Source organism: Castor canadensis, chromosome 5 (genome assembly GCF_047511655.1).
Source record: "Castor canadensis chromosome 5, mCasCan1.hap1v2, whole genome shotgun sequence".
Lineage (NCBI taxonomy): Eukaryota > Metazoa > Chordata > Mammalia > Rodentia > Castoridae > Castor > Castor canadensis.
The window spans coordinates 9,408,475-9,435,893 of NC_133390.1; the positions used below are offsets into that span (position 1 = coordinate 9,408,475).

General features: G+C 44.9%; 1 protein-coding gene across 2 annotated transcripts in view; it reads left to right on the plus strand.

The window, feature by feature from the left end:
- Runx1 (RUNX family transcription factor 1) overlaps positions 1-27,419 on the plus strand; it is a 237,807-nt gene that overhangs the window by 194,227 nt on the left and 16,161 nt on the right. The window contains exon 6 of one of the 2 annotated variants that reach the window (XM_020185583.2): positions 704-895. The exons of the other annotated variant lie outside the window; for it this stretch is intronic. Coding sequence (XP_020041172.1) covers positions 704-895 — 192 coding nt within the window. The remainder of the gene's footprint in view (positions 1-703; positions 896-27,419) is intronic. 2 annotated transcript variants of the gene reach the window in all.

Sequence of the window (27,419 nt, forward strand, 5' to 3'; positions counted from 1 at the left end):
TGCATTCATTCCTGAGTCCCCAGGGAAGCTCTCCCTGGGCTCCAGTGGGTCCGGCCTGTACCTTCCTGTCCACTCCCAGGCACGGGCTTCAGGGAAGAAGGGATGCTTCTGAAACCCTTCATGGAGAGGGAAAGAGTCCAGGGGCTGCCATGGACACCTACTTACAGCAGGAAGCCTGGTTCCCCGAGGCTGTGGGTTTGCAGCTGCACCCCATTTCCTGGGAAAGGGGTGTGCTAACCTCCAGGGCCCACACTGCTGCCTCTCAGACCTGCGAGTGGCTGGTTTGCAGTGACGAGCCACCCTCTGGTACCCTTGGGAGAGCACCTTTACGGGTTTCCCTGGCTTAGCCACCAGTGCCTAGCCAAGAGCTAGTAAGCAATGCAACTTCTTCCCCCACTGGGTCACCAGTGCCACTACCCCAGATCCCACTGTGCTCTGCCCACCCCAGATGGGTGCAGAGGGCTGGGGTGGAGGCAGGGGCCCAGACTGGGGGAGCACCCAGAGGCCAGTGTGATGAAAGATGCCCCGGATTCTCACAGGCAGATCTCCAGCAAGCCCAAGTTGGGGGTGAGGGAAGAGGGAGGGGAAAGAGGAAAAAAACCCACTTTTAGAAATTCCACAATACATTTTCTGATCTCTTCCCTTCACCCCTCCCCATCCCTCTCTCCCCTCCTCCACCCTTCCCACCCACTCCCCACAATAGGACATCGGCAGAAAATAGATGATCAAACCAAGCCCGGGAGCTTGTCCTTTTCCGAGCGGCTCAGTGAACTGGAGCAGCTGCGGCGCACAGCCATGAGGGTCAGCCCACACCACCCAGCCCCCACGCCCAACCCTCGAGCCTCCTTGAACCACTCCACTGCCTTTAACCCTCAGCCTCAGAGTCAGCTGCAGGGTAAGTACCCGGATGAAGCCCAAGTCCTACCTCACCCCTGCTGAGGGCCCCAATGCAAAGGCCACACAGAACAGTGTCATTTTTCCTGGTCTTCTACTAGCAGTGAGCTCTGGGAGTTGTTAGAAATGCAGAGTCTCAGGCTGCACCCGCCTGCTGAGCCTGATCCACATTGCTGTAAGATCCCCAGATGGAGAAGCAAGGCTTTCCATATACTGATGGAGATATATAGATATAGATATAGATACAGATAGATAGAGATAAAGATATAGATACACACACACACACACACACACACACACACACACACACACACACACACAGTGTCCCTTGGTATGTTTGGAGGATGGGTTCCAGGACCCATCCATTTTTTTGCATATAATCTGTATCTGTTCCCCCATGTATGTTAAATCACCTCTAGATTACTCATAGTATCTCACACAGTGTAAATGCTACGTAAAGAGTCATGCTGTATCGTTTAGGGGAAGATGCTATACATTTTCCATATAGATGCATTTTTAAACAATATTTTCAACCCACGGTTGGTTGATGTGGAAGGCACAGATACCGAGGGCCACCTGTATAAAAAAAAGTGAATTTTTTCAGTTAGCAGTGGCCATTATTTTCTTACCTACCATTAGGCTTGAAAACACATATGCACACACACACACACTTAGGCACACACACACACACACACACACAACTAGAAGGTGAAGGTGGGGATGTTTCTCATTCTTGTTACCTTCAGAATATTTGTAGGTTCTGGGATTTGATGGTACTGGGATTTGAATTCAAGACCTCATGTTTACTAGACATGCACTCTAACACTTGAGCCACTCTTCCAGTCCCGTAGGTTCTGTGTCTAATATCTGTGACTTTAAAAAATATTAAGAAATAAGAGAGTATATATATATATGTATATATATATATATGTTTATATATATATGTGTATATATATATATATATATATGTTTATATATATATATGTTATCATCAAGCACAGTATTTTCAAATCAAAGAAGAATGAAATTTCCCCCATTCCACAAAGCTAGCCAGCACTTGCAAAACCACTGTAGAATGCCATGATTGCATAAAACTTACTGTGCCAAATTAGATAATGCACACGGCTCATTTACATTGCAGAAGTGCTTGACGTCAATGGTTGTTTGCTGTGTGATACCATTTCAAATATCCGAAATGCAGTCATGTTCTCTGTGCCGTGCGGGACACAGCTGTATATGATATGGTCACGGTAATATTCCTTTCTCAAAGCACACTTGTTCAACTCAAAAGAAAAGATAACAACATATCTGGAGAAAAGAGCAGGTGGCCACAGTGGGTGTGGTAGTTCTTAACCCCTCTAGAAGAGCAGAAATTGGCTTCCCCAAGCATTTTCTGCATATGTGTTGTGTGTGGGATGCACAGGGCAGCATCCGTTTGTTAGGGTTTCTGGGCCACTGGCTCTCTTTGGGGGTGACACAAGGAATGTCCACATCTTCTACAGAATGGGATAGAAAGACCAGGTCATTCACTGTCAGAGTTATGTTTCTGGGAGAGGTTCTTTAATTTGGGTGGAAAATTCTCAGATCTTCCCAGGAGATACCATGCACCCAGCTGATATATGACCTATCTGTAGCCTTGCATATGGACAGAAACTTAAAGGTTAATGTTTGAGGACTGCCTCTCATCCTAGGTGTATTTAAGAAGAGATCCTATGAAATCATTTGGAGCTTAATGACCATAAATGATTATTCAAAGTAGGCACATTCATTTCAAAAGATCCCATAATGCATGTCTGTGTGAGAAATGAGGGCAAATGGTACCGTTAGGTGAGAAATATGGGGAAATCGTATTTTTTCTGCTGAAGGATCTAAAATTCCCAAGGTGATCCTTCTGCCTGTGTTTAGGATCATCCACATTTATGTAGGCCATCTTCAGGATTCCATGTGTGAAATCAGAGGAAAGCCTGCTTTTTTTCTTATCCTCTTAATTATTTCACTGGCTATTGATATTACTGAGTTGAGCAATGGATTTTCCTTTTTTCTGCTGACAATATTTGAACCAAAAATATTAAGCATTTTTTTAAAGGCAATAGAGAATTCAGCCATATGGAGGTAGTTAAAATTGTCACCATTGAGCCTGTTTTGTTTCACAGTTTTGGAGAAGAGTGAATCCGGTCTGATTTCTTTTCATCATTATGTCTCTTTACATGAAAAGTGGGGGATTGGATTCCTTTGGTCTCTGCAGTCAGGCAGTCTTGGGTGGCAGTGTCACCAAGGACGGGTGTCTTCAGCTCTTTGGGGCACCATATGGTTACCAGAGTATCAGGTTTAACACCAGGCATCACCCCTTTCTAGTTCCTTTTAAAAACTTTTTACGTCTGCAACATCTATGCAAGCACAACTGGCTTTTAGAGTTCCCTAGAGGCTTGGTCGCTGCTCTAAAAAATGTGTTAACTATATTGCTGTTCTTCTTTTTCTCCAAAATATGAATTTGATACGCAGTACTTCACTTGTAAAATGATAGGAACGAAGTTCTAGAAATAAATGTCCAAGATACTTTATGTAAAACTACTTTTCCTTTCACGCTCTCTCTTCTCCCTCTTTCTACATCTCTGTCTTTCCTCCTCCTTCTTCTCTCTCCCCCTCCATTTCTCTCTCTCTCTCTCTTCCTGTCTCCCCCCACCCCATCTCTCTTTCTTTTTCTGTTCTTTTTTTCATGGTGCTGGGGTTTGAGCTCAGAGCCTTGCACTTGGTAGGCAGGCCCTTTACCACTTGAGTTACACCTCCAGCCAATATTTTTTTTGGTTATCTTTGAGACAAGGTCTTGCATTTATGCCCGGGCTGACCTAGGCTGCAATCCTCCTATTTATGCTTCCTGCATAGCTCAGATGACAGGTGCACGCCACCATGCCCAGCTACTGGTTGAGATGGGGTCTTGAGAACTTTTTGCCCAGTCTGACTTCAAACCACAATCCTCCTCATCTCTGCCTCCCAAGTAGCTAGGACTACAGGCATGAGCATGCTCTCTCTCTCTCTCTCTCTCTCTCTCTCTTTTTCTCTCCCATAAGAAAGTGCTATTTTATACAAGTCAATATGAAATTCTCTTTCAGCCAAGACCTTCACTTTGTTCTTGACATGAAGAAAATGTTAATTTCCAGGCTTATCCATATAATATTTAAGATGATACTTTAAGCAATACAGCATGTGTTTATGACACTCTTTGAAATGGGAGCAATAGTTTTAAGAAAAAACATCCCAGAAGTAGTCAGGGCAGTCCTACAGTGGTGCCATGCAGATGGGGGAATGTTTTTACAGAAAAATCTGTGACTGGGAGCTGGGAGAGACCAGTGGGGTTTCTAGAGAGTCTGAGAACTGCCTGGCAGAGAACTCATTTGGAGGGTAGAGCTGACCTCCCCTCACTCTGTCAGCAGGAAATCACAGATACAGAATCACGCCTCTATTTATCTAGAATCAGATGTGGTTGAGAACCATCCTAACAGCCATCTTGTATGATTTGCAGCAGGGTGCAGATGGAGGCTGGAGCAGGTTGCCATGCCACCAAACCACTGTTTATGTATTGAGGTTTTACATATAAAAGAGCTGAGGTTAATTTCAACTTCCTATTTTACCAGGTTTTAAAATTGAATAGAAAGCCATTTTGTTATGGCTGCATGTTTATGCAAGTCAAAATGCCACCATTAACGTCCTCTGTCAAGTGTTAGAATTCTTTTATATTCCTTTTTAAATAAGGACAGGGAAGACTCTGGAAAGCTGGGGGTACCAATGACTGTTTGGTCACACCTCCCACTTAGAGATGGCTTTGGGAAACCCAAGTGAGTAATTTTAAGAATGTGACTCTGATTTGCCAAATGTGATGATCCACATTCAAAGTGGAGTAACTTCCTCCATTCTGGGGAAATGAGGATGGAGTGATAGATGCTGGGGTAGAAAATGTCAAACCTAGATAAGTGAAGAGGCCAGTGGTGTTGGCATTATGTGTATTGGTTGTAAACACCTAACCATCAAGTTTAACCCTTTATTAGACTTGTTATGATGTATTTTGGTATGTATTTGGCATGATGTATTTTAGAATACATAATTCTGTTCTCACAGTAATCTTGTGACATGGTTTATAGGCAGAGAAGTGAAACCTCAGAGGTTAAAAATTGCCTGCCATCTCCAACATTGTAAATGGTGAACTTGGACTCAAATCTAGACCTTTCTAGAGGTTCAGCCAGTGCAGGGAGAGTGGGGGAGGAAGAGTCTCCTAAATCTGCACCTTTGGGCCAAGGACTGATTAGCTACTGGCTGACCAGTATTGAAAAGAATCCTAATCGCCAAAGGAAAAAGGAGAACAGTGTTGGGATAGTTACCATATTGCAGTCCTGGGTTGAATGTGCTCTATCGTGATTAGATGTTGTTGATAATAACTGGGCCCAGTGGTGGTTGCCTTAATAAACAGTCACAGGGAGCTTTTTCACAAGCTCTGTCACTACCTGACCTAATGGGGGGTGACTGGAGATGCAGAAAGGACAAACGATAGACAAACATGCACAAAACTGGGGTCAGGTGTGTTGGGCACTCGGATGGAGACGCACAACAGCCTCGTTACTTCTTTTCTCTATCATTCTCTTCATTTACTTTGCTTCTTTTCTTTGTTCTTTAAGGCCTTACTTCTAAAGTCTTTCTTTAAAACCTTGCTTCTTTTCTATTCTTTAAAGTCTCTTTCCGTAGACTCGCTCTGTCCTATGTTCCCTGTAAAGTCTCAGGTGCTCAGACTTGCAGACACACAACAGCAGCCACTTCTAAAAACTGCATTAGCATAACTCTTAAAGTCTCGCTCCTTAGACTTGCACTGTCCCATGCTCTCTTTAGCTTTTCTTTAGCGTAGTTTTCCTAAATCCTATGTATAAAGTTCTCGGTGCAGAAAGCTGCTCTGGTGGAGACACAGCAGCGTCAGTGCTAGCCAATTCCATCAAAAAACCCACATCCTCCTTCAGCGAGTCTTTTATATCCAGTGGTAAACAAGGAGGTGGAGCAACAGTTCTCGGGGAGGGGTGTGACACTGTAACAAGAGGAACCTGGGTTCCTGCTTCTCTGAGTGTAAACAACTTAGAAAAAGCAGCTGCACTGCATTTTGCCTCTGGCTTTCTTCTGCGGCTGGGACTGTGCCAAACTCAGCCTGTAGATCATTGAGCACAACTCTGCTATGTCAGGTTCTCATAGGCTCCTTATAATCTGCTCTCCACAAACTGTCTGTCTCCTTTTGGTACATGTTTCTTTAAAAAGAAAACTTAACTCAGAATAGTGAACCTGTGAGCATGAACAAAAGGGATCTGTTGGGGTGGAAGAGGGCTACTGGTTATTCTTTGCTTCCCAAATGATTTTGTTGTGATAGTCATATTCCCCCAAAGTTAAAGTTACTTTGGGAAGGTGATATCCGTATGCTATTGACTGCAAAATTATATGAGGTGCTGAATTGACTTTGTTTCTCAGTGTGCAGGGTTACTAGGTCAGTCTGATTCTCTATCTTCTGCATGGACAAAGGGAAGAAAACCTTGCCACCTTCCAGTAGGAGGAGGTAAACCTTTGTCCAGGGAGCAATGCCAGGTGTAAGAGGCCGGGGTGTCTCTTGCCCTAGCTCTCAAATGTTCATGACAGCATAGATGGCAGTAAACAGAGGAACAGAAAATGACATGAAGACCAAAGCCAGCCATGTGGTAAAACTAACTTCCACCTGCACAGCATAGCATTGCTTCTCTCCTCTCTTCTTCTCTTCTCACCTCTCTCTTCTCTTTAAGCAATTCTAGAAGTTTGAAAACAAAGTAGGAGTGGGGGCTGTTGATTACCTTGGAATTAGATACTACAGTCAAACAATAGAAATTATCATATGGAAATCTCAAAATGGTCAAAGTAAAATATTCAGAGTGCTAGAAATCACCTTTATGAGACTTGCTTATAAAATATATTTGAATGTTTTTTTTTTCTTTTTAAGTAACTCTTATCTAGTTATGGTAAGGGTTGAATCTTATGTGGAAAACAACTCTGAATCAGGTGTTCCCACGAGTAAATAAGAAGTCGAGGTGGAGAAAAAACAACAGGATGAGTGCAGAATGCAGTGTCCCTGTTGGTACAGGGTCTGAGCTGCCCCATCCTTTCCTTCTCCTGAGTGGGCAGAATGAGAAGCACAAGTTCATAGAATCAGAAGTGCTCTCAAGGCAGGAAGTAAGGATTCAATTACCATTTCCATATTCTTAGCTGGTGCAATATAAACTTCAAGTTTAAGGAAAGTGTGAAAAGCTCAAACTTTGGACATTCAGAAAAGGAAAAAGAAGGATGGGTGGGGAAAGGGCTGGCTGGCCTCAATCCTGTCTACCTGTGCCCTCTGTCTCTTGAGCCTCACATGGCTGATGCTGTCTGTTGTCTTTAAGGATAGGCACAAACGCAGTGTCCCTGCAACAGTGTAATGCACAGGTCTGTGGTGTGTTTACCCATGCCTTGCAGCTGAGCCTTAACCAACCAGCATTAGTAACCAAAAACCACCCTTTAGCAGGGCCTTGTTTCCAGACCATCTTCAGGGCAACACTCAGAGTGATAAGACCATGTTCTTGGGAGCTTGTTAGTCCCTTGTGGACATCTTTTCTAATTAGAAGAAAAAAAAAGGTTCACTATTGGGCTTGGTTTCAGTGATAAAATATTCCTTTCATGGGCTGTGTAGGTTCCAAAGTTCTTGCTGATGCTTATGAATCCAGAGACCAGCACACCTGTGCATTAAAAGGTGTCATTGGGAAAAATCATAGCTTTTAACAACACTGTAGTTGGTGTACTTATGTGATGGTAATTCTGAACGACAGGAGGGTTAGAAAGATAGCAGAATTTAGTTGCTAAGGAGACCCACAAGGCAGACTATCTCAGTCCAAAACTGGCCTCTATCGCATATTCTTTAGGACTTTTGGCCAGACATAACCTCATAGAGCCTCAGTTTTGCCACCTGCAAAATGGGAGTAGGAACTGTTCTTGCAGATCCTAGGACCACTGTGGAACATAAAGCACTGAATGTTAGAGCCAGACCAGAATAGACAAACAGTGTTGTAGTCAGCATCACCAATACCAAGTGTGTTGGTTTCCTGTGACTGCTACAAAAAAATTACACAAATTTCGTGGCTTAAAACAACAGAAATTTATTCTTTCACAGTTGGAAGCCAGAAGTCTTACATCAAGGTGTAGGCAGGACCCACTCTCCCTGAAGGCTTCAAGGAATAGATCTTCCTTGCCTCTTCCTAACCTTTGCTGGCTCCAGGCTTCCTTGGCTTCTGGCTGTATCACTTTAGTCTCTTCTTCCATCTTTACATGGCCTGTTTCTCTGTCTTACCTCTCTCTGTGTCTCTTATAGGGACACACCCCAGAAGACCCGCCCTGTCCATATGGTGGACAGGTAAATGTGAACTCAATGTCTTCAGGCCCCAGTCATGTCTTCTTGCTGCTGGCATGAGATGCCCATTATTTGCTAGAACTCAGGGTCACCATGCTTTCATTTCCCAGCCAGAAGGATGCATGATCTTTTTTTCCAGGTGATATCGGTATTGATCAATATTTTCTGGAGCACCTATACGGATAGATCTGGGAACCCCAAGTGTAGAGAAAGGGAATTTTTCCCTGTGTATAGGAAGTCATGCCAGACCAAAAGATAGGAGGCCTGGGTGCCTCTCACCCCAGCCTCCAAAAGCCCATGACTGCATAGATGGCAGTCAGCAGAGGAACAGAAAATGACATGAAGACCAAAGCCAGCCAGTTGGGATACACTCAAGAATTTGACCTCATGGCCAGAGCTAGACACATCACTGTTGTTTTGAAGCAAGCTGCCTTTTTAGCAAGTGGCTTTGTTGCAAGGTACTGTAGACCAGATACCCTTTCAAAAGGATGGTGATTTACTTTGCATATCTCATTATCCCAATCAGACAAATCACCTGAAGATAGCCTTTCAAGTTTGGATATTTAAAAAGCTATGAAGTCATATCAAAGTTTACCAAAAGTTTGAACCAAGAGAAGAACAAACAGGCTGGTAGGAAAAAAGGGCTCTAATTACAGTGCTAGTTCTCCAAATGGAGTTGGGTTTATTTATTTGTGTTATTTCTCCTCCCATTAGGGAACAGAAATGAAGGCCCACTCTAATTTGGTTATTTTAGAGCTCTTCTGGGATTTAAGTTACACTGAAGGACTGTCAGCTGCTTCTGTCTTTCCTTACTTCCCTCTGGCTCTCAGGACACCGCAGTCTGACTCTTAGGGGACATGAACTTAGGGTGTTACTTGCCTCTTGGCCAAAGCCTAGTCATACCATATTTTCACACTTCTTTTTCAAAGACTTAGCCCCACATGGACTTTTCTTTTTCTTCTTTTCTTTTTTAAATTAAACAATTGCTTTCAAAGGAGTAGAACAGCCCAATTGTTATGGAGATTAAAGACATTGGTTGCAAAACGCCTGCAAACAAACTCTTCCCTGACAAACCCAGTTTCTTTCCATAGATCTTTCTTCCACAATCTCTTTCTGGCAGGACATTTTACATTTTGATGCTAGAGATTCAGTTACCAACCAAAGTAAATAAAACAAAATAATAATTTTAAAAAACAGAATAGCATTCACCCTAAAAACAAACATTGGTCAACCATGTTTATTTTTTGCCTCTGTGGACTCTGGAGAATTAATCGTGGTGGTGGTGGTGGGGCTGGGGGTGGGGAACGAGAGTACTACTTCATATTTGGTTGACTTGAAGTCAGTTGAGCTCTACCCATCATCCAGGCTCTCCTGAGTAGCATCAAGCAGAACATTTACTGTCTAAAAGATATAAGCATTTTTCAAGAGCAAACAGAACCATGACACTAAATGTCAGAATGAGTTGTAGGGAGAAGAGGCTGGGAAGAAAACACAGCCATTTCCCCCAGACACAGGCTAAAGGGCCACCATCCTGGGCACCGTGATTACTATTATTATTTCACCACCTGAGGGTGGTGTTCGAGGTTTAGAACTTTCCAATACAGTTGTAAGAGCAGAAAAATCAGCTGCCAGCTCTGATGTCTGCAGATCATGTCACAGCAGTTAACACCCCCTTTGAAGAGTTGATTTTTCTTCCTTAAGATGGAGCTTCCAGCTTTTCCTGGGAAGAATCCACAGGGACGAAAGAGATCCATGCATCTCATGTCACCTAACAGCTAAGAGGTGGCATGCAAACTGCCTTGAGAGCATACTAGCAAATGCAATGGTGCTTATTTCCTCATGCTACCTTGGATCTCCCACATATTCTCAATTGGGGCTGTAAGTCACCACAATTGATTCTGTTTAACAAGACGTGGTCCACTGTGGTGACCAGCTGGGTCCTTCTGGGAGTTCAGAAAAAAGGATACAGTAGGATCCTTCAGCTCTGGGGTTTGGGAGTGACACCACTGGTGTCACAAAAGCAGAGCCTCCCCAGGGAAGGGAGCCATTGTGACCTTGGTTTGCAGCAGCTCACCAGTTGGGACAGTCTCCCAGCTTTATAAATTGCTCATCCATGCTAATGGAGGCATCCTCTTTACCCTATAGCTCTATGTGTTCAGCCTGAGTCATTCCAAGGCCCAGAGAGCTTGTACTTTGCCAGTTCCTCCTTGCATCATCCAAAGGGCTGCTTTGGGAGTTTTAAAAGAACGTCTTCAGATAAAAAGGGAGGAAGAAATAACGTGACTACTAGGGATTGCACTTCTTGGAGTTGCCGGTCATACAAGGGGAGTGAACATAGTTTTTTTATGAAGTCTCTGGGGATGACTGCACTGTTGTGGCCTCTCTCACTCCATTAGTGCATCTCTCTGCACGTATCAGATGGCAAATTATATAATGATAAAGTTATTAAAATATCTGTAAAAGTCAGCACAGGCTCAAGGGCTTGACTTGGCCTTTCTGCCCGTTAAGTGGTTTATTTAGATCTCTTGTCTCAAGGTCTGCTAATCTTCATCTGTGCTTTGTTGTAAACTGCCTGCTATATGGAACACCAAAAACTGCCTGGATTTTAAGATGTGTTTCTGTTGGTTATCCAACAAGGCTGGTGTCTATGAACGAATGCAGAAACTTTTGAAGCATTAGAAAAGCTCTCCCTTTTGATTTTTAAAACTGTAGCATATGTTTGTGATTGTGTCTGTCACTGGGTTATTATTGGAGCAGTTGAGGCAACAAGATTACGACAAGGACTTGCCTGGTTCTTACATTCACCAAAGACAATGGAACCATTAATAGCTCATGTTGATAGAATAGATTGATGTTGGGCCATTGAGTTCCCATCACCAACCATTCTTAGAGCACCTTATGTCATAGTTGGGGGAGGCATTATCTGGAAGGTTCTGCCTTGCATTACCTGTTGTTTGCATATGACCCAGCACTATTTTCTTTACCAAGTCCCAGATCCCTTGCCTGGCATGTCAATGATTCACCAGTAGTCTTAAACTAGCATTCCATAATTCTGGATATTGCAACCCTTAGAATTATGGTCACCCCTAACGTTCTCAGGGAAACCAGTACAGATACCCCAGGAGTTCCTCACTCTGCTATCTCTGATTAAAAGGCTGTTTTAAGAGGAAGGTTAAGATTTTTGCTATGTGATCAAGCTTTGAAAAGCTCTGAGCCACCATATGTTGCTAAATGAAAGAAGTCATTGCCCAGATGTGGATCTGTTTAATTTAATATGATTTTCCACAAATTACAAAGCATGACTTCAAAATTGAATTTGTGCAAAATTACCGATGGCCAGTTCAGGTGGAAGGGAAAGGAAATCTTGTTATTCCCAGTCCAGAATCTCTTCCCGATTTCCTCATTTGATTCTTTCACGCCTTGGGGGAGGGAAGATGCATTAGTGAGTCTATAAGGAATTTCTCTTATTTTCAAACTTTCTCCCTGGCCATTCATAGCTCCCTCTGAGGAGGGAGATGTCAAGGCAGAATGCCAATTCTTCTGTCCAGTCATCCCATCAGTCAGCATGGAGCTATTCTCCCCATCTGTCCATCAGAAGGGACTCAGAATAAACGTGGGGAGCTCCCAGAATGCATTTCATAAAGAAAACTGAATGTGGATCCATATCCTCACCCTAAGATCTATGTGGTGGGATAAAGGATATGGGCTTTGAAATTCAAATCCCACCACGTCCACTTCCTAGCTATGTGACCTTGCAAGAAGCACTTACGCCCTCTTTGCCACTGTTCCCATCTATAAAATGGGCATGATAATAATAATAGCCAATTCATTGAATAGTTCTGAGGCTAAGTGAATCAGCATGTGAAAAGTGCTGAATATCTAGCACATGGTAAATGTTGAGTGTCTTTATTCTCACTACTTACAAAGTCCTCACAAGGACTGAGTTACAGTTTTGTCAGATACATGGCACTGAAGCCTGGTGCGGTTTCAATGCTTAGTAAGTGGTCACTGTCATTGTTGTGGCACAGGTAGATCTCCAGGGTGTTTTGCAGGGGTCCTGCCCTGGGAGCCTCACAGTGGCTCTGTGATAATGATCTTTCTTCTGTACTTCTTAGGAGTGATGAGAGCCCTGGGAGCAGGGATAGTGCAGTGCTGGTTTTCACGGAATTTCCTTGGGTAAACGCAAACAGGAGGGCCCATCATAACCACTGTTCCACAGGACCGAGTGAGAGTGTAAACTATCAGAGTTGGAAAGGCCCTCAAACTTCTTGCATAGAGCCTTTTTTCCCTACCCCTGAGATCCTGGAGGCTCAGAGGGTTTCCATGGTTTGCCTAGTCAAATGTGGTCCTGAAATCCAGGTCTGTAGGCTCCCAGCCCAGGGCTCTTCTCATTGGCCTTTTAAGTATCTGTTGTTGATAACCATCTTTCACAGGGACGTTTAACCATGCTGAGTCTTATTCTGCCTTTTTCTAGAAATACACTTTCTCCGCAATGAGATGATGTCTTCCCCTGCTTGGGTTTGGTATCATATGCTTCTTTGGTGTCTCCATTTGTTTTTAATGTTGAATTTTATGCTTAAAGGAGTAGGAATTTTTTAAACAAGGACTGAAGATCCTTCTCAAAGCCATCTCCTTCCTGCTCAGCCCCACCAAATGAGGCCAGCCCTGCTCCTTGGAGTGGGGGAGGGGGACAAACAGCTGCAGTGGAGTTGACAGGTCACTTCCTGACCACAGGGCCCACGTGGGCAGTGGTCAGGGATGAACCCTGACCCATCCCATTACTTGCATGAATTGGGCACATTCAGCGAATGTGAATAGCTAGCCTCTTTAGCGTTTTTAGTGAACCATCTACAAAAGGATTTCTTTGAACCAAGTTTCACCTTCCTGTGTGATTTTAAGTAAATACCTTCCTCCGCTGATTCCACCCACAAGCCCGGCCCTTTAAGCCTGCTGTGGCTGTAGCTTAGGCTGTTGGGCCAGAAGGACAGCAAACAGGTGTGTGAATGTGACAGAGCAGAGTCCAGGAGCCACAGCTGTGGGAATGCCAGCCGGCTCTGGCAGGCCAAGGCTGGTGCCAAGTGACAGTCCCCTTGTCCCAGTACAAGACACCACTGCCAACTTCATGGCATTTACTCCCTAAAGAATGCATAGCAATGGGAGCAAGTGAGCTGGGACCAGATAAAAGTGTCCTTGTGACAGCACATCCTTGACAATGAATTAAAGGTCAAGGTCACAGATGGCCAAAAGCTACCCTGGAATGTTACAGGAATTCTCAGAGGTACCAGAAAAGAGGTTACTGCATGAATGAGGTGGCTTCTTTACTGAGACTTGGTGACTCCTAATCCTCACTCCACAAAACTTACTTAATAGTAACTGGTATAAACGGTAAATGGACAACCAGCACTAATTAACCATGTGGACCTGTCATCTCCACCTTCACCTCCCACACAGTGTGTGCCCCTTGGTGTGTCATGACCACACTCCAGGCGGAACACGCATCCTGGTTTGCCTTGGTGGTTTGAGACCCACAAGTTTCTAAAGAAGATAACAGAACTACAAAGGGGTTTGCTGTGAAATGGCCTTTTCTTGCTCAAAAAAATGTATCCTCTTAGAATTGTAGCAGTGGTATTCGGAATTTTCTACCAACACTAACTATTTCTCCTGATTTGGGACGCTCTTACAGTGACTTTGAACTTATGACCACTGGAGAAAATCATAGGAAGCTAGACCAGCATGGATCTACCTAGGCCAGCCCTTCCTTAAATAGATTATCAATTAGAAACCCAGAGAGGTTGAGCTGCCCTAGGTCACACAGACAGCACCCCTATACAAGTGCTCAGCTTTCCTCTCCCATCCTCCCAGGCTTGAAAACATTCCTAGCATTTGGACGGAGCAGTGCGAACCGTCCTCAGCAGTCCCTTCAAAACAGCACTTAGGCAAAAGAGGGGCTGTTGGAACAAGATAGGGCAAACCCCAGTGTGCCTCTGTGCACCGCTCCACCCAGTTTCTCATCTTTATATTATTAAAAAAAAAAAAAGTTTCAAATAACCCAAACAGGCAGGGTCTGATCTGCAGACAGTCTGCAGGCACCTGCCCAAGAAGCTGCCGGTCGGCTGGTCCATCCGCCTCTGATTTATGTTGTGTGTGTTAAGCCTTAAATTGTTGAGTCTCTGGCTGGCTGCAGTGGTATTACTGGAGGGCTGGTGCATGTTTTCAGCTCACAGAGCTGGCTCTGGTGCTGGAGGTGTTGGCTCCAAATCAAGTCCAATCTCACACCTGTCTGGGACAATGAGGGCCTTGTTAGACGCATCTCCAGTTCAGGCGGCTCAGGCTGCTTATTTTTCACATTCAGAACCAAGAAGGGGGGCCAGGGGAGCTCTGGAAGAAGAGGGATGGGAGAAGCCAAGGTGAGACTTGTGAACTGCCGGGGTCGACTGACTCCTGTGTCCTTTCCATCTCCCATCCTCTCCTTTTTTGTACCCCCCCAAACCCAGATTTTATAAACTTTTCCTTATTTTTGGAAATTAAAAAACAAATAAACAATGCCAACAGTAGCCCTCTTGTGAAGGAGAATTTCCTAAGGTCCAGCAGCCCAGGGGAGAAACAGGATGAAGAGGGGACTTATAGTGCACAGTCTTCCCCAGCCCTAGAACTTAACCCCTTCCCCAGGATGGGTGTGTCCCTTCCAGGTTTCCCCCTCCTCTGCTAGCACAGCAGTGGTGGGCACAGAAGGCAAAAGGGGTCTTTCCGTCCCAGTTCAGCCTTCCCGTCCCATGTGATCCAGAGACAACAAAGCTGGCCACCAGCACTACTGTCTGCAGACCCTTGGCAAATCCCACCCTCCTGACCCCTGACAGGGGCAGCTACTGGCAGGTCCAGGTAGGTGCCCCTCAAGGCCCATGTCTCTGGATGACCAATATTCAAACAAGGCCACGCTGACGTGACTCACTTTTCATAGAATATGATACGGAGGCTCATAGATAAGGATCAAAAACAGTTTCCCAGACTTAGGAGCCCACTCTTTGCTATAAGACCCCACAGTGGGAAACCCACACCCCAATATACCTGCCACATCCTGTCCTGGGTGTGAGTCAACAAATCTCCCAGTACCCCTCACAATAAGGTAGCCTCTTACCTGAGCTGAGAGGCACTCATATGCCATTGGCCACTCTTCCTGCTTGTTCTCAAAAAGTAGACACCCATCTTTCTCTCCCACAAACACCTCACTGATATACCAAGCAGACTCCAAACTTCAGCCTCAGAGACACAACAGGAAAAATGCCCATGCTGTTCTCTTTATTTGAGACTGAGGACTTGCCAAGGACGAAGTTGGGCCAGTTCATTTTTGTAGCATAAATCACTTCTAACTCGGCCACCTTTGTACATTTATGTAGATGTCAGCCAATATCCCCACAGTGGTACAAGGACAATTTTTCAAAGGCAGCAGAGTGATATATCGTGAACCGCCATAAGTAATAGGAATTCTGGCTGCCCTGACATGGATGTGAAGCCCCTCTGTGTGACCTTGAGTGACAACATGTGTGAAGATCCTGTGTTCTTCACGGTTGACACCTTGGGCTTCAGGGAGTCCAGGGACCACACTGCACAGCCTCCCTCAGCTCTGCACTCCTGGTCAGCTCACTTGAGCTGAGCTTTTCACCTTTAGGAGGACATGGCTGAGGAAGCAACTATTGCCTTTTCAACTGATGGCCAAGGAGGACCTCATGCAGAAGTTGAAGATATTACCTAGAGAAACCATTTAACTACTGACTAACTCGCCTTCTTGGGCCATGCCTCCTTTCTGTGTTCTGGGTCACCAGGCTCTCTGTTCTTCCCAGACCTATCCATGCTCTGAAAGAACAAAGTTAAGCAAAGGCACAGGAGGGAGGCTGGGACACCGACTGGTGGCTGTGAGCTACTAGTTTCTTGTCCACTCTCTTCTCTAGTCTCTGAACACCTGCCCGCAATCTTTGGTCCATACTTGGGAGACTAGAGGGGCTTGAGCCCATCTCTGCCTATCCAGAGAGCCCCTTCCTGCTGTCCCCAAATCCTCTGGCATAACTCATCAGCCCTGTGGCCTTCAGGACATCATCCCACTAGGCACCAGACTGACTCTTCTTGATTCCTAGACCTGCCTGGTGGTCCTTCTTACTGTAACATCTCTCCATCCCTAATCCCGTGATTACTAAAGAGGTTGTGGGTTTGACTGTCGCTTCCCCAGCTGTTTTGGGTGGGACTCCCCTCTGTGTTACAACACAATTGAGAAGAACACTGAGCTGATGCTAAGGTGACACAGTGCACGTCCCAGAGCACATCTGGGATCCTAGACCAGCAAGTCCAGAGAGCTTCAGGTGGTCTGGTACCTTCTCTGCTGCTTCTCCAGAACCCCAGGACTACCCAATCTCTAGGGAAAGGAACATGCGTGAGTTATTCTTCTCAGGACAGCAGGTCAAGACTGTAATTGTAGGTTCGAAGCCCAGTTTCAAAATTTCACACCATAAATGTTTTCCTTCATCCCAGACTCTTAGATAGGGCTGTTCATTCTTACTGCCCTATTTGTCCTTTTTGTCCTATTTGTCCTTTCCCTCCTTCCCAGCCGGGAGGAAGGAGCTGACAGTGCCATGCTTCCCTCACTGGGTCCTTTCTTTTTGCTGTGATGATGAAGAGGAAAATGGGGAATCTCTACGCCTCTTGGATTTCTGGCCCCGTGACTTTTTCTGTTAACTGAAGCAGTGACACTCCCCCCTTGTGCTGTTCCCTGCCATGGGACAATGCTCTACTCTTACTTCTTTACTTGTCTTCCTTCCTCCTCAAACAGCTCAGGCTCACCTGAACAGTCTTCCAAATACCTAATTTACATACCTGGTTTACATAACTAATTAGAGACCTGGACGCCAAAGTAAGACTATCTGACTGAGCCACTACTTCCTTGGGCACCAGCCTTCTTCGTACACCTCTGTAGTCTGCTTCCTGAAAGCATTCTCAAATCCTTCCAAACATTACAGAGCCATCCTTGCATGTTCACTGTTTATCTTAATCTCCTTCCTACCTGCCTACCCCTAATTGAAGTCCTTTTTCCTGAATGACCATTGCCTGGCCACCCCAGAATCCTCATGACTCCCCTTTATGCCCCACACCAACTGTGAAAGCCAGGGAGCCTTTCACTTCCTCCCTGCACCATGCTCCTTGATATGACTGTGTTAGCATTTTCTGGAGGGAGGAAAAGCCATTCCAATCCATCTTGACTGTCCCATGGTCTGTCCAAAACAAAAATCAACCTGTGGACCCAAAGAGGAAGAGCTCTTGCCACCAACTTGTCAGCTTTCTCTTTTGCTTGCTTTGTCTCCTCCTTTTACCTTGGTTCCTCAGAAGCTCTTTTGTTCAAAACAAGGGGAAAGTGCTTTGGATGTGCTGGGAGGCTTTTCTTTTCTTTTCTTTCTTCGTTTTTTTTTTTTTTTAAGAAGACAGGAAGTTCCTGGTTTTTGTAAAGGTTGTTCATTTCCAAAGAAGTTCGTTACTGAGCCAATCGGCTATAGGATGATTTCTCTCTGCATTTTTTCTGGGTGGTACACAATGAAAAAAAAAAGCCAATGAGAAAGACAGTCAGTGAATACAAAGGGAGATGTTATAATAGGCTTTTGTTGGTACTTGCTTTTTCTTGTTGAAAAACACAGCAAAGACCCTGAGGTGCTGAGGTGCGGACAGAAATCTGATGTTATCAGCCCCCAGAATCCTGCCCGGAGTCCAGTGGCAGGCAAGATCCAGAACGCCAAACGACCACGGCAACTGGTCCTACTCAGTCTGCTCAGTACAAACGGTGCTTTCAGTCTTTCGTAAACAGCCTGCGCCCCAGGGCTCAAATCCTTCAAAAGTTTGCCTGGGTAATTGCGTTTCATTGCTGTCTGGCGTGTGCTCATCAGTTTAATCTGGAGGTTGAGACAGCCAGGCTAACGCTTGTGAGACTGGAGGGGAGCAAACCCGTGAATTGAATGCACTTCAAGGACAGACTAATAGAAGTGCAGCTAACTCATTGTTTTCAGTGATGTGAGCAGAAAAGTCGAGCACTTTCCATAAAAGGGTTTCAAATCAGCATGCTACAGCACTTGGCAGTTTAAGGCCATTAAAAGACAAGGCACAAGCAGGGTGACAATGTGATCCCTGTTGCTGTCTCCCTTCCTCTGGAAGGCTGGATGCTCCCCACGACCACCCTGAAACACCAAGCAGGGAAAGTGTCCCCAACTCTTCTTTCCTCCTGCCTGAATTTTGGGTTATTCATGAATTTGTCTTTTATTTGAGGTTGGGGGTTGTCTGGGCTTGGTTTCAGGGAGCAAAAGAGATAAAAGTGGAAGAGGGAATTCTGAATCAGCCCACAAAGCTCAAAGTCCCAAGGATCTGTAAGCAGGAGGAGCTACTCCTTCCTAGTGCGTGGCCCACCAGTGTGCTTCTGTCTTTTGGGGAGGGGATTTAAATCAACTCTTCCCACTTTGCCAGCATACGGTAACTGGACTGGAGGCAGAGGTGGTTTCTGATAGTGCTTGTAGAAGTATTCCTCTTCTACAATGAGCCGGAACTCTGCCCCTGGGCTGTCACTAACCTGCGACCTCCCCTTTTTGTCACATGGCTGATCTCTCTCTCTCTTCATGCCTCAGCACTTCACCTTTCTCTGCGATCAGGCTGCCGCAGAAAGCCTCTGAGGTTGCTTTCTGCTCTATCATTCCATGAGATGTTGGAATGAAACCTCAGAAATGTTGACAGTGATTTGCATCATTATCTAGTTACATGTGACTCATGCCTGGGAAGCTCAGGAGAGGCAAGTGCTGGCTTGTCCCTTCCCAGGTGGCAAAGCCGACGGTCAGCTCAAAAGCAATCTTGGTCGTTTACACCTGTGGCTCACCCAGGGCTTACTGTGCCAGCTCCAAGTCCGGGTGCCAGACATGAGACTGTGAGAAAGCAGTCATCCCAAACCCTGGTGTAGGGACAGGGTTTACCTGGAAGCATGGTGAATGCAGCTGCCCCTGGATTCTTGCCAAGGCTCCAAAAGGTTCCCACCTCACACCACTTCTCTTCACACCCCTCACCTCCCTGGGTGCTCTACCCAGGATCCAGGGCTGCATTAGGCTTCTCCCAGTCTGAGCACAACCTCTAGAAGTCATGTCTTCTTTGTTGTCACGATTGGACCTGGTGACAAACCACTGTGACAGCGTTGTCTTCCCTGGGCCAGGTTTTCCTTGGCACGTTGGGGCACCACTGCTCTTTGGTGCTTAATCATTGTCTGTTGTAGGGAATGCCCTGTGCATTATTGGATACTGAGCAGTACCCCTAACATCCACACAACAAATGCCACTAGCACTCGATCGAGACAACCAAAAACGTCTCCAGATATTGCCACAAATCCCCTGGAGGAGAAATCCCCCATGTAACAATTACTGGTGTAGATCCACTGGGGAAATTCACGGGGATCTATTCAATACACACAGATCTCAATGCCTAAAACAAATGTGAATTACTTGGGTATCTATAAATCGAATCTGATTTTTTTTTTTTTGGTCCCTAGGATCTCTGTTCCCTATAGACCATCCCTTTTGCTGAACAAGTTTCGTAATTATCTGCTATCTCAACCTCTATGTTGAATTTCCTTTAAAATTCTCCATTTTAGTCCAAGTCACTAAAAACTTACTGCTTCTATGAGAAAAGCTGCCTTGACCTTGTCAATCAAAGCCGTTCTCTGGAGGGAGGTTTCTCACTGCTGGGTTCAGTATCGTCTTTGTCAGGGTGACCTCATCTATTAAAGTATGAAGGTTGTATTTGAAATGCCATTTACTTTCTCTAAGTCAATAAATGAAGCCGTAGATCTTTAGATCATCAGAGGTCTGCTTATTACCAGTTTTTCTGCGTGCGTGTGTGTGTGTGTGTTGTGTGCGTGTGTGTCATTTTTAAAAATTGAGATGTGTTGGAGTTTAAAAGAATTGCGGCAGATTTCCATTTGCCTTTCTGAATCAGAGTGCGGGGTGGTATCCCTCTGCGAGCGGAGATGGCCCCCAGATGAATCTGACTTTATTAGTTTATGTCCTTTGTTCAGCGCACAGGGACGAGCTTATGAAAACGCACATGGCTGTTATCTTCAAAGGTTTCCTTTATGCTGCAGACTCCACCTCTGCGACCTGCGTGATTAACCTATTGCAATCCCAATTAGTTCATACCAAGGTCAGTTCTTTGGGGTGTGCAAAATGGCTGCAAACTTAAGTGAACAAACCCATGGCCCTTTGTGTGGATTTCCCACAAAGGTGGGAGAGGACAGGAAGAAGGAGTTGTCCGATAGCACAGAAGTTGATAGTGATTCCCCTTGGTCTGCAAGCCTAAGGCATCTAATTGTTCTAAAGAATTCAAAACTTGTGTAGAAATGTGGGACCAGCTGAAAGGATAGTTTAGCTTCTTCCTCTCTCTATTCTTGATGGAAAATGAGTAATTTAGCAATCTTTGAAAAATAAAGAGAACCAGAAGTGAGCTATTTCTTGGGGGATTTTTTGTGTACAGAGGTGACTGGAGTTTAAGAAGTGTAATGAACATCACTCCAAAGATATATGTATGGAAAAGAATCCCAAGTTGGCAGGGCAGCAGAGTGGGGGGACACCACAGTTTAGGAATGAAGGTGGATGCTGGGCTCCATATGGCATATCCTGATGTCTCTCTGTGGCCACCAGCAGGACAGGTAGTAGATACGTGAAAGCTGTGTGTCTTCTCCTTATGTCAAGAGATTTTTCTAGATCTGTCATCTAGCATAGTGGAGTGGGGATAAAAAGATCAACTGGAATGGCAGTGCCTAGTGGCAAGTGTCCTGTGTAGTCAGTGTCTTTCCCACAGGTATTGTAGAGGTGTTGGAGGCAAAGAGACAGTCAGGCGTCATGCAGCACTCACCTCTCTCTTCCAGCAGGCACTGGACTTATCATTTATCAGATTCCTTTGAAAAAGGGAGGGGTTTATGTGTGGTGGCCTGGTGGAAGGATGTGCAGAAGAGGGTGCTGGATGCCCCCTCTGGGTGTTTCCCTAAGGTTCTGGCCTCTGGGATCTTGCTGCAGGGAACTAATTCTTGGAGCCTGGGCCCAAAATGTGGGAAAGGAAAACACGTCGGTGGTAGGAATGGAACAGTGGTGATGGAGCAGTGTGGATAGGAGCCCTGCACGTACAAAACAGGAAGAGAATATGGAGGCAAACACTGACTTGATTTGGCTCTCAAGCATTTATCAAAGGGTGCTAGGTACCTCAGCTCTAGGAAATTATTCTACTGCCCTGTGTCAGAAATTTCTCTTTGAGTTGGAAGTACAGAATGGAAGCTTTTAAAGAATGGTTGTCATTTGCCATGAGTCACACCTCAGAAAGAACAATGTATCCTCCACTTGCACCTCAGCTTTCAGATACTGTGGCCTGTCAGGGACTGTGCCTCCCTGCCTTGTGCCTGTGAGGTGGTTGCTTTCTGCAGCATGACTAATGTGGTCCCCATAAGGAGTGGCATTCAACAGGAAGAAGGGCTTATGTTCGGTTTCACTGTAGGTGCTGCCTCACCAGGACAGCACACACATTGATTGGCAAGCCATGGTTTGTACTTTGGATCTGTTCACTGGGTGAGGAAAGTCTCATTCTGGGGACCTCCATGGGGCAAAAGCTCTCTGTCACATGCAGCACTGTTAAGTATAAATGGAGACTCTACTGGGCAGCCAGCTGAGTAGTGCTCTCTGGACACCATTACCCTCTTCTGAAAGAAGACTGTGTCCCTGACTCTTAGGTGACAGGGACTGAGTTGACCATGAGCTCAGGATCAACATTTCCCTCCCAATAACCTGACAAACCAGTGCAATCACCCATCCTCACACCTGGGGAAACTGAGTCTTCAACACGTAAGCCACTTGCCTCAGTAGACAGTGAGAGGCCAAGGAGGGGTCTCTGTCCCAGTCTCTCAGACTTCAGTGTCCATGCTGTATTCTTGCTCAAGTCCATTTGGCTCCTGGAGGGACAGCTCAAGGAAGAGGTTCCCAAATCCTGGAAATGGTTGGGGTCACACAAACCAAAGGAGAGCTGAGCAAGTTCTGTGTTCTCTCTCAGCATGCTATCCTGAATCCTCTTTTCTTCCCCATGAATATTATTTTCTTCTGACTTTATTAGCATGCCATGCTTCTGAGTTTGCTGCTTAAAACCAAAATCCTGTAATTTTTTTTTTCTTGGCAATACTGGGGTTTGAACTCAGGGCTTCATGCTTGCCAACCAGCCACTTTACTACTTGAGCCACTCCACCAGCTTAAAATCAAAACCTTTATGTAAAATCTAAAAAGGATGCATTAACACCACAGGGGAGCAGGAGGTGACAGACACGACTTTAGGCCTTCAAGCCACCCTAGAATTTTCAAGCAGTTCTAACATTCGACAAAAACCATAAAAGTGCTCAAGTAAAAAGTATGGTTGTAGCTGTAGGAATGCACATGGAGAACGCTGAGATGAGGCTGGTGGGGAGGTGCCCCCTCTGCCTTTCCACCAGGTTTCTCTGGCTCAAGGATAACCCTCAGCACAGAGGACTAGAGCTGCAAGATGAGTGGGGGTGGCCCCAGAGGAAGCGGGGCTACATTGCATCATATTCCCCAATACTGACAATTTATAGAGTTGAGGGGTTCCTCATCTTATAGCCTCTGCAATTCCAAAGAGAATATAACTTCCTTAACTTCGTACATGCTGTCACCCTGAGGCATTACAAGGACCCTAACAAAGTCTCCTCCATGTCAATTGATATGATCTGCCCAAGTGACAACTCATACTGAGTATCTTTAATCAGAGAGATCACTGGTGCCTCTCCAAGAAAGCCTGGAGGTCCCCCATCCGCACACAGCAGGACAGGACAGAACATGTGGCCTTCCATGGCCAGATGGACTGCAGGTTGGCTCTGAAATATCCCACCCTGGGTCCTCCAAGCAAAGTCTCTGCAGGTCCTCTACAGCGTGTGCTACCCCCAGAGGGATGGATATTCCTGCAGGACATTCTGTTTCTTTAGCTGTGGACACTCTGGAGAGATACCATGCCTTTCCTGCCCATAGGTTCCCACTGGAGGCACCAGTGAATTGTTTTCTGACACGGATCCTCATTCTAGGCGGGGTCCCAAGTTGGAGGCATCTTGGGCCTTCCCAGTGATGACACAGTATTTCTGGCCCATTACTTTCAAGGAAGGATTAAGGAGGGTTATGTACTGGAGAACAGAAAGCCATGTTTTGAGATGACACTGAAGGAAAAGGAAATGAAGGAATGAGTGCAAGGGACTTAGTAGGGTGCTCATTGAAAAACTTGAACATGCCACATAATAGCCTGGTGTTAAAGAAATTTAACCAGCCCAACTCTAGAGTTCCTTCAGACCTAGTAAGTAGCTATGGAAGGTGGCAGTACAGAAAGGCCTTATGGGCAAGGCATCTATAAGGATGCTTATCTAACAAAGTACAAGGAAATGATTTATCTTCATGGGACAGTGCAACAGAGACCAGAAGATGCCTTCTGTGCACTTGGACCTACAATCTCGTCACCCTGTGGGCAGTGGAGACCACCCTCCCACAAAACCACAAGAGACACAAAACCAGAAGAGACACAAAACCAGAAGAGGAGACATACTGTGGAAACACCCATCTCTTCTAGAAGCCAGTGACTTATCCCTGAACCCTACTCAGAGAGGACTCTGCCTTAATACCGAACCCTTTTCCAGACACGTCTCAGACTGATCTGGCTGAGGGGAGCGGCCTCGTGGTGAGGGTTGAACTGTTTCCCCTGGGAACTGTCTGGCAACTCTAATGAGGAATAGCACTTTGCATTTATAGAGAGCCTTTCATCTGTGGATCTCAAAGCTGCACCACAAACATTAATTAACTCTCACACCTGTGAGGCAGGTGAGTCTGGTTACCCCCATTTTTAAAGATGAGGAAACAGAGGTTTGAGAGGAAAAGGACTCTGGAGCAAGTTACCAGATAATGGGAGTGGCCCTGTTGTTAGGAACAAATGTTTCAGATTCACAGGGTCCTGACCACAAAGTCACAAAGCTTCCACAGGCTGAGGGAGGAATGTGGGTCTCGGAAGCAGTGAGTGGTGGAGACAGAGACCTGGCCACACAGCCCCGTTCTTCCCTCTCACAGGCAAGTCTGCCACCTCCCAGACCCCGATGGTCGGTAGTGAGGATGGATCCCTCCAAACCCTGAAGGCCTTTGAAATATGGCATACCCAGGCAGGTCTCTGTCCCAGCTTGGTCTGAATGTTTCCCTTCAAAATAATTGCTGGAACGATGAGTGCATCTGAGCTGCACATGACTAACCAAGATGTCTGAAGCCAGTCAGAGACAAATGGTTGGCAAATCCCAGAGCTCTTTCACAACCTCCCTTTTTTCCAGGATCCAGAGGTGATGGGAACTGATTCATGTATGGCTTTTCACTGATATGCCAACAGGTGCTAACCCAGGATGTGTTACCTGAGCAGATTCAGGGTGACTGCTATCCTTACTTCTTGTGCCGTGTTGCAGTTTTATTCTCTGCCACAGAAGCCAGAGGAACCACTGCTTCTCAAAGCCAGTGGAATTTTCAGGACCCACCATGGCGTCATGAAAGCAGATATCGCACAACTCTGTGGGTAGCTGTGAAACATCTGGGGACGCCCCTTTGGCTTACGGGGGAGCCTAGATCTGTCTTCCCAAGGGTCCCAGATGAGGAGATGCAAACCTCCCCTGGGGCTCGCCCTGACACATCACCCTGGAAACTGACTCACATCTCTGAGTCCTGAGTCACATCCTGTTGTGTGCTCTGAGGCACACAAGAGGGCATTACACCAGTTACCCATGACTGAGGTGCACTGGGAGGGCACCCTGGGAACTTTCCTGCCTTCTTCCATGCTGGGGGGTGGGAGGAAATGCTCAGGGAAAAAGCCAGGGCTGCCCTTAGGGTTTTTATGTTTACCAAGCAGTTTAGGCTTTTTAAAAATCAGATGATCAATGCCCGTTGCATAGACAACTAACTGTCCACTATTTTTAAATAGCTCTAGAGGTTACTGAATAACTTGGTCTTTTAGGGATGCCAGCCAAATAGCCAAGAAAAGGGCTTTCTAACTACAACTTAGCAATGGAGCCCCATCTACCTCTGGCCCAGGTGGAGGAAAAATATCACCGCTTCCTTGGTACTATGGGAATGGGTGTTAAAAAGGCTACAGAAGTGAGTGGTCAGAAAGGCCAGGAGATGCCTCTGCTTGTCTTCTCATTGGCCAGAGAGGAACATAAGGACAAAGCAAGACATTTTGAACTTTGATTCAAAGAGTAAGCATTTAGTATCATTGATTTTTCACTATTACTTTTCTGTATTTAAATTCACTGATTTCTACTTTAATTTTTATTATTTCCTTTCTTCTCCATGCTTTAGGTTTTTATTGCTGTTTTTCTCTAGTTCCTTAAGGTGGAAGTTTTCTGATTCTGGATCATTCTTTTCAAATATACAATTCAATGCTATAGGCTTCCCTCTAAACACTGCTTTTACTGTGCCCCACAAATTGTTTATTTTCATTTTCATTTAGTTCAAAATACTTTTCAATTTGAAACTTAGTTCTCCTTTGTGTTACATACAATGCCAAATTTTGTATAATTTCCCAATTGCCTTTCTGCTATGGATTTTTTTTTTTTTTTAGTTTAAATCCACATGGTCTGAGAAAATACTTTGCATGATTTCTTTGCTTTTAAGTTGAAGGTATGTTTTATGGCCCCAAAAGTGGTCAGTCTCGGTCAGTGTTCCAAGTGATCTTGAGAAGAATGTGTACTCTACTGCTGTTGCATGGAGTAGTCTACAAATGTTAGCTAGATCAAGTGGAACTGGCAGTGCCCTTTAGGTCAGCAGTGCCTCAGTTTGCCTGTTTGAAGTGTCAATGACTGTAAGAGGGACATTGGAGGCTCCACCTGTAATAATGTGTTTGTCTGCTTTTCCTTGTAGTTCCATCAGTTTTTCCCTTGAGTTCCTTGACACCATTATTCAGTGGACACACGTTAAGGAATACAATCCCCTCTCTTTATCACTGAAAAAAATCTTTCCTCTTCTTCAGGCATCTTTGTATAAAGTTAATGTAGCTACTGTGGCTTTCTTTTGATTAGGGTTAGCATGGTGTACCTCTCACCATCTCATTACTTTTAACTACCTGAGTCTATACAGAAAGTGAATTCCTTGTAGGCAACATATAGCTGGGTCTTATTTTTAACCTACTGTGAAAATCCTTGTCTTGAAACTGGTGCATTTAGACCATTCATATTTAAAACTGGTTTTTGATGTAATTGGATAAATATCTCCCATGTTTATACATTTATATTTGTTGCACATTTCTTCTTCCTCATCTGTTTTCCTGTCTTCTCTGGTTGTAACTGAACGTGTTACATGATTTTTATCTTCTTAGAATGTCAATTATACTTTTTAAAAATGGCTTCTGTGGTTGCCCTAAACTTTAAAAACTACATAACTAAAATAAGCCCACCATAAGATAATACCATCTCACTTCTTTCTTATCTGTCATTACTGCCATCATTTCATTTGCTCACATGCTGTAATTTCCCAATGCATTGTAATTATCATCACGTTAGTTATCGTTCAGCTCAATTAAGAATAAGACAAATAACACTTTATTTTACTTCAATTTACTCCTCCTCTGATGATCTTCCTTTATATAGATTTCACTTTCTGACTTATGTCATTTTCCTTCTCCCCGAAGTACTTCTTTTAGCATTTCTCACAGGACATGGCTGCTGGTAATGACTGACTCAGTTTTGTTTGTCAGAGAATGTCTTTAATTCTCCTTCACACTTGAAGGATAATTTTGCTGAACATAGAATTCTAGGTTGGTAGCTTTCATCTTTCAACATTTTATTCATGCTACTCTCTTTATGCTTGCAATGTTACTGGAAAAATCTGATGTAATTCTTGTCCTTATTCCTCTACAGTTAAAGTCTTGTTAGCCTCACTCTCAATTTCTTTAAAGATTTTCTCTTCTCTTTGGTTTTCTGCAATTTGAATATGATATGCCTAAGTGTTAATTTGGTGTTTATCTTGCTTGATAT